The following is a 7,980-nucleotide window of genomic DNA, read 5'->3' on the forward strand; positions in this document are numbered from 1 at the left end:
ATTTATCCTTTCACATCCCTATTATATACTCAGTTTTGCATCCTCATGGTGTATATACCCGTTGGAGGTTTTACACAGTGCATTCACAAAGAGGTGGTAGTTAGCCAAGACTGGTTTGATGTGGGCCATTTTGTCAAGTTCTTCAGAAAAGCCTCTCTAGTCTGCTTTCTTAAAGCCGAAGCGTCTACACATTGATACCATATTTAGAGTTATGGCTGTTGTCACATTGATAGCAATTCATTTAGTCCGTGCTGGGTGTGGAATGGGTTCTAATACATCTTTTTTGCATGTAACTTCTATATTGCTGTCAACAAAGGTGAGGTCTGAATTATAGTTTCACCTCCATCAGGAGCTAGTCAAAGACCTAGGTAGCCTTGAGTCATAGATCAGGCTTAGGTGGTATGCCTTGGCCCACATCTTGAACAAGTTGCCATTCTCATCATTTTCACTGTAACCCTATGTAATGCTACTACTAAAGTACCACTGCAGGAGGCAGAAGTTCAAAGAAAAAATAATTTGGGGAGCTTTGAAGAGGACATTGATCCACTTTTAAATGGCAGCTTCCTTTAGAGAGCTGAACTGGGAGGTGTAGGTTAAGGCTTCTTAATTCAGTTTCATAAAATACAAAATTGAGCAAAGGTGAAGACTGACATTTCATGGTTCCATTCAGCAGTGCTGTTGAGGATATGATATTCAAAATATAAGAACATTCCTTCAGTGCTCCACCTCCAAAGATATCATTTATTTAGTCTATATGAAAGGTTGAGTAGATGGATTGCTGTCTGATGGTTTATCTTATCAAAGTACCTGTTGTTATCTCACATGAACTGTTTAGAGTTAGTTTTTGTATGTACATGGTTGTGTGTTTAGATATAATTTGTATATGTATGTAGCTTTTAAGGAGGCAAAAGCTTGTCAGAAGCCTGTGCAGGGGGAGTAAAGCAAAAAGATCCGGCCAGTTACTGTATAAAGCCAAGTGCCAATCAGACGCTGTGTTATATTTATTCCATTATTTTGAAGTTTTTATGTGTAATTTATCTTTTTTTCTTTGAATTTTAGCAAAGATTTGTCCTGAAGAAATAACCCCACTTTTGCCAGCTGTCTCTGGTGAAAAGATTGCTGAGGATCAGACTTGCTATTTTCTTCAGCTGTTGTTAAAGTATATGGTAATCCAGGTATGAAAGGAATCATATTGTCAACTCTATATCGCTGGAGGAATTACTTGTAGGAATTTGTTTCCCTTGTATCTACATATACCGTATCCTTCAGATGGGGGGAGGCTGTTGTCATTCTTTGTTCGTTTTTTTTAAAAACACATCAAACATTTTGGCTTTTGCATTTGCAATGAAGCTGTTTTTATTTTCTGTTACAAGCCTGAAAAACTCATAAGGGGTTATATAATAGAAACAAAGTATAATTCTGCATTGCCTCAATATATTATACCTCTCACAAAGTAAACAGCTTTCACAGATCTCTCCTCACTAGGCTTTAACAACTGACATCAGGAGCTGATGTCAAAGCTTGATTTAATTTTGACTTATTGTGGTAGATGCACCCAACATGTCTTGAGCCAATAGTAAAATAATCCCTCATTCAATTATCAGTGTTGTTAGGATGGTAACAGAAGGTGGTCCACCCATTTCAGTCAAATGCTTTAAGTAGAGCTCTTCAAATGTCTATTACTCTTCACATCTTAGAAAGAAGTAGTCATCTGTGTTTGTCTGAGGTCAGACCTACTCTGCCTTCTTCATATTTTAGAATTCTGCAGATAATATATTTTACATGCATCTTTTGGGTAAGGAAAGTCATCCTGTATTTTTAAATCAGAATAAAGTTATGTTGTATATGAAATGCATTGAAAATAAGCCACATCATTGAGTTTGTTTGCCACATTTTCATTCCATACACTTCTGTTTTGACAAAATGTAGATGGTATAGCAAAGGCAGATCTGCAAGGAGAGCAGCAGCGTGGTCACAACCCCCTTTTTGGCTGTGTGCTGGAGTTTCAGTGAGCTCTCTGAGCTCACAGGTAAGGGCAGCTCCTGATGGGAGCCCTGAGCTCACCAGCTGATTGGTGCATGCCCTGGTTGGAGTCCCTACTTTTATGTAGCTCCAGAGATTGGGAGAAAGTGCTCCTGCTGTTCAACTCTCTGCCCCATTCATCTACCCTCCACTCTGCTCACCTGGCTGAATTCAGCAGCAGGGCAAAAGAAGGGACAGAAGTGGTGGCACTCACCCCTGAGCTCTCGAGGTAGATGAAAGTAGGCACTCTGGCTAGATCCTGTGCTGATCAGCTGGTGAGCTCTCTGAGCTCACTGGCATCCAGTATTGTGGTGAGGGGCATGTAGCCTTGCCACTTGCAGGAGTGAGCTCTCTTCACTGTGCGTGCCTTAAGGGGTTTAGCTACATACTTTGTTGTAGGCCTGGATTTGCCTATGTGGTACAGTAACTGTCAATAGCACCCATGCCTGAGAATTTTTTTCTTTTCCTAAATAGCTGCTATATCAGAATTTGATAGTGAAGCTGACCTTGACATGGACCTTTTTAAGTGGACCTTTTGTAAACTGGAATCTGTTTTGTATACAGATGAACCTCTTATGTTTTAGATTTCGTTATCATATCTTGACTTCTTCCTAATGACATGGTGTCCTCAAGAGTTATTGTGACAGATAGGAGGATTTTTTTGCTCTGTGGGTGAGGGACATATTGCTAATCTAGAAGTCAGTTTCGAGCCATCAGCTCATATAGCAGTATCCTTCCTACCTGTGCTGCCATGTCTGAACCTGTGGCTTTAGATAAGGAAGCAGCATGGATGTGACAGGAGCAGTATCAGACAGTGGCATTTGGGGAAGATGGCATGTAGCCCAGAGCCTCAAGACTGAAGATTGTCTCATGCATAATGGCTGTTTGGCATAATAAAGATTTGAGAAAATAAGAAACTTTCCATTTGAAGAAGACGAGGGCAAAAGAAAGTAAGAGCAGAAATAACAGTGGTTGCTAAACTTGAGATTTTCCATTATCCTTCAAAAAACTAAATTTATGCATAATAAAGCATTTGTGTGGCTTTTTTGTTTAATCACTCTAAGGCTGCGATTCACAAAAGGACTTTGGAATGTGAGAAAATAGATTCTCTAAGTTTTCATCAGTAAAGTTCCTTAGGCACATTAGCCTAGAAACTTTTCCACCTATTAGGTGCCCAGATAGACTGACGTACCCAAATGTGATACTGTTCACCTTGCTTGAATCCCTGAAAAACAGTTAATGCAAAAGGGTTTGTAGGTTTTCCTTGAACTTGCTGCTATTTGTGATTTTTTTTTTTTTTGTCTTGAGGCTGAGGTGACAGCATGTTATAAAAGTAGGCATGTTAATTTTTCAGGGACTTCAGCAGGGTGGAATAACATTGTGGTTAGGTGTCTAACTCTACTTGGGTGTCTCATAGGTAGAATAGGATCTGGCCCATGAAGTTTTGCTTTGGTGTGTGCCTGTAAGTAAGTGTCTCCTTTTTGACAGGTATAGAACAGTTCAGCACCTCTTTCAGGCCTAAGCCCTACATAGGCCCATTCCCTACATGGGCCCATTGAAGTATCCTGTTCAGTAGGTATTCTGAGCATGCTTATCATATACTAAGAGGGCTTTGCCCACATCCACTGCCTCTTAAAAAAAAAAAACAAAAAAAAACCAGTGGACACAGCAGTGTCTGTTTTCTTTTTCTAGCTATGATTTTGAAGGAATAAATGGCATTCTCACCCAATAAAATAACCTAGTGGTTAGGGTACTCTTCCAGTATGTGGGAAACTTAATTTCAGTCCTCTCCACGGCCTCTGTATCAAATCTAGAGTAGAGGCCTTGCCTGAATGAGTTTTGCTGTCAAGCAAAAAAGAATTTAAAATCCACTGGGCCAGAGTAGGGGAGAACAAGAGTGATTGTTATTGTAGCCCATTATTTAGATACTCCCATGGAAAGTGTGTGATTAGTTTCATAAAAAATGCATCACTCCTTCGGAGAAAGGAAAGAGTTGAACCTGGGTTTCAATCCTTCCTGGACGAGTGTTGTTATGCTGTTGAATAGGAAAGCACCAGCATCTCTCTTCTAGCAGGGTTTCAAAACAAAGCACCATTTTTAATATAAAGGTCTTTAGGCATTTTACTTTGGTACAAGGTTTCCAGAGCAGAAATACATACAAGCCCTGGAGAAGGGTGGTGTTTGGGATATTTTCTTGTCATCAGCATTTCCTGTTGACTAACTTTAGTGGCTCTTTGCTCAGCATGCTAACTCTAGTAGATCTGATTCTAAGGAGCTTATCTGTTTTCATGCATCGTTTAAGAACCCTCTGTGTCTAATTTAGAACTGAATTATGCTCTGGGATGCTTTAGGAATACCACTCCCCTTCCACTTTTATGAACCATCTTGAATTATTTGCATGTTTGCATTCTTGCTAGGGATATACCACTTGGCTAATTAAAATCCTTTTAACATTCAAAGTACTATTTGAACATTCAAAGTACTATCCCTACCCTTCTGAATTTGAATGTATCCTTGTGTGGCAAGATTTATTTTTAAAACAACATGGGGATCTGTGAGGAACAGCCAGATGATCTTATGGGGAGAACAACATTTCATTATCCCTAAAAAAAAAATTATGGCTGTATGCACTCTTTTTTAAGCAATCCACAGTGTGGGGCACTTTTCGCTAAAATTAAGGGTATAAAATGCCCTGTGTGGATTATCTAAACTTTTAGTTGTGCATCAATGAGAGATTCAATGAATGGTTTATGAAGCCTCTGCTATGTTTGTCTTCTAATTATTTGTCCATTTGCTTATACAGTTACCTGTTGTATCTACATTATTATACACACAGTTGAAGTAACTACCTATGTAGATTTGGCATACACTGGTAATTACATATCTAAATCAGCACCTGAGTGAGATGAGCATATTTTCTTATTTCAGGCTGGCCCAGAAGATGCAAAAACAGTCCTCTATAGACACCTTTATCTGTCAGCCAAGTAGGATACAGCCTATATGCTGGGTATTTTAAATCCCTGATGTGTAAAATAAATGTGGAGAGCAAAAGGAAAGGACTACTTGGTTTCATCAAGATTATATAATGTGCTTGGGTTTGCATATAGAATATTAGCTAGTGGATCTAGATATAGAATAGAGAAGAAGTAGGAATTGAGAATGTCTTAGTTCTATTTTTTTTTTATTTAAATACTATTTCACATCCTGTTACAAAGCCTCAGAAGCAATGTTGTGCAAATTTTTCAATCAGGAAAGAAAGATAGTGAATAATAAGGATACTAAAAATATAAATAGTGAGAAAAAACAAAATGTAAGTCAGATCAAAAGGGAAATACTCAAAAGCAATGCTGATAGAAGGAAGAAATGTATATGCATTAGATAGTAAAGAATTCTACCAGTACAAAAAGAAAGGTAATATAAGAATGATATTGTAGCTGTGATGGTCCACAAATTATGCAAGAGGAAAGGGTTTCTTAGTCGGTCCAATAAAATATATCGCCATAAGAAAGCGGGTGATCACAGAAGTTAAAAACAGTAGAATTTTTTACGTTTTAGGAAAGTTGTGACAGCAATTTGATAGTTTTAAGTATTTTCGTCACTTTGCATGCAAAAAATGACATCCCTTCTACTGAACAAAATTTTTCTTTTTATGAATTCAGACTTCCTTCAGGTGTCAGTGCAAAAATATTTTGCATTTTTTTTTACTTCTCTTAGTTCTGCCAAATCTAAATACGTAAGATGAAGTGCTTTGTACTTTTTACTCTGTTTTGGTTTTTCATTGTTTATATTTGAAGAAAATGGTGTGGTCCATTAGAGTTAAAGATCCAGCTTGGCTGGCAAAACTCTTTTTGCTGGGGGTAATAGGAAAATTAAAAAGTGGCCACTTTGAGTAAACAATCAATGCTCAAAGCTGGCATCTCGGCTAGAGACAGACATTCAGAAAGCCTGAATTGATTCAATCTTTGCAAGTTAGTGTAACCTGACTAAGCTGAACTGGTTTGAAACTGGACAGACATTCTCTCTGGACTGAGGAAATTCAGGCACATGCCTGCAGTGGCTCAGGCTAGAAGCTGGGGGGTGCTAGAGCAGCCCTCCCTTCCCTTCTGCAGCGAGCTGAGCTGGGGGGGATGTGGCCAGACATCATTAGGGATGTCTGCCTGCACGGTTGCAGGCTTTTCCCTGTTGGCTGCTCAAGGGGCGGGAGTGTTGCCAGCCCCAGGCGTGCACTGAGGCAAGGGGAGGGGGGATGCAGTGCATGCATGTGTTGATGATACAGAGCTTCTTACTCTCCCTCCCTGCTTCGTCATACTGCCTGCAGCAAACTGACAGGCGAGCAAGCCAGCTGGGGGACTGATAGCAGGCTTTATTGCCCAATTAGCAAAACAATAACCTCTTTCCACATTACTTCAAACCTTTTTAAACAGCTTACTGGCTGACCTGTTGATTAGCTCCAAAAAACCGTAAGCAGTCACTGTTCTGTCTGCCTATCCCAGTGAAATTGGAGACAGACACACATGCAGACATCTCTTGGCATTAGCTAGCATACCACATGCTGGCTATGGTCTGTGCTGTGGCAGAGAGGAGGAAGAGATCTCTGCTTAAGCTGTGAGTGGGGAGAGGGTGGGGAAGGGTGGCATGGGGAAGTCAGCAGACCCTGCTGTGCCTGCAAGTCTGTGCCAAGCTCCAGCCAGGGAGTAGAAGGGAAGGGCCTGCCCTGCTGTGGAGCAGAGAGCCCCGCCCAGCCCAGAGAGCATGCTGGGATGCTGGGGACTGTGATTTTAATTTAAACCAGCAAGGGGTCTGGGGCAGACATTGCCTGTGCCCATTTGAGCCAAATCAGTTAAGTCTGATACTGCATTCAGCCAGGTTTATTTCAAACTGGTTTCAGCCATTCTCAAACTGGTTTATGTACATTGAACATCTGTTTACAGGTTTAAACGAGTTTCTGATCACTTAAATAGGTTTATGTGTAATGTGTGTCCCTAGCCTTAAAGAGAATCCATGTGTTTAGGAGGAAAGGGATAGATAAAAATCCTAACCTTTCAGGACTCTAAAGGGGTTACAAACATTTTAAAGAATAGTTTTGGGGAGAAAGAACTTTGTGCACGTAACTCCAAATCACGATTCATTTTTTTGGTTGTTTCATGTTTTCATTTATGTTGAACATAGAATTGCTGCTTTGTAAATTGTTTGGTTTAAGTACATTGTTGAACTGAGGCCAAAAAAATTCCCAGCATCCCAAGCATGTAATCTAAAAATGGGGATTATAGGCCAGCTGATACCCCCGATGAAAGATGCACAATAAGAAATAAGTCATGGCATAAAAAGCTTTACATATTTTACTGAATTTTTACTGTCAGTTGAATTTGGGGATGGCCAGAGAGAAAAAAGAGCAAGCTTTGAGGTGTAAATTTTCAGATTCAATCCATGAATTTATGATCTTGATGAATTTTTTGCAGCATGAAGGCAAAGAGTAATTTCACACATATATAAACCACTTTTTGGTCAGTGTGGCTGTTCTCTCTCTCTCTCTCTCTCAGTTTACCATTACAGAGAAGCACCTGTACACAAGCTCTTAATATCTGACAATAATTAGTTTTAAACATTCAGAATATTCTACGTTTTAAATTGATTACCACACAACAGGCTTAAATTAGTAACTAGAAGGAGTGATTTAATTTAGTCACAGGATGTAAGACCTTCAGAGATTTGAGAGATCCACTATTGATGAAAGTAGAAAAATGTAATAAGGTTATGGATGAATAAAAATCAATCATAACAAAGTAAAGAGAGAACTTATATTGCTGCTCTATTTGTAATATGAAAATATAAAAGCATTGGTGAGGTAACTAGATATGGCATTACTTGGGAATGTTTATCTGTCTCTGTCTCTGTCTCTGTCTCTCTCTCTCACACACACACACACACACACACACACACACACACACCCCCCCCCCC

The 7,980-nt window shown here is 39.5% G+C and overlaps 1 protein-coding gene across 2 annotated transcripts in view; it reads left to right on the forward strand.

Moving 5' to 3' along the window:
- RALGAPA2 (Ral GTPase activating protein catalytic alpha subunit 2) overlaps nucleotides 1–7,980 on the forward strand; it is a 437,386-nt gene that overhangs the window by 100,491 nt on the left and 328,915 nt on the right. For both annotated transcript variants that reach the window (XM_019516125.1, XM_019516126.1), the window contains exon 7: nucleotides 1,060–1,175. In XM_019516125.1, coding sequence (XP_019371670.1) covers nucleotides 1,060–1,175 — 116 coding nt within the window. The remainder of the gene's footprint in view (nucleotides 1–1,059; nucleotides 1,176–7,980) is intronic.

The sequence above is a fragment of the Gavialis gangeticus genome, unplaced genomic scaffold (genome assembly GCF_001723915.1).
Source record: "Gavialis gangeticus isolate Ggan-Ray unplaced genomic scaffold, GavGan_comp1, whole genome shotgun sequence".
Taxonomy (NCBI): Eukaryota; Metazoa; Chordata; order Crocodylia; family Gavialidae; genus Gavialis; species Gavialis gangeticus.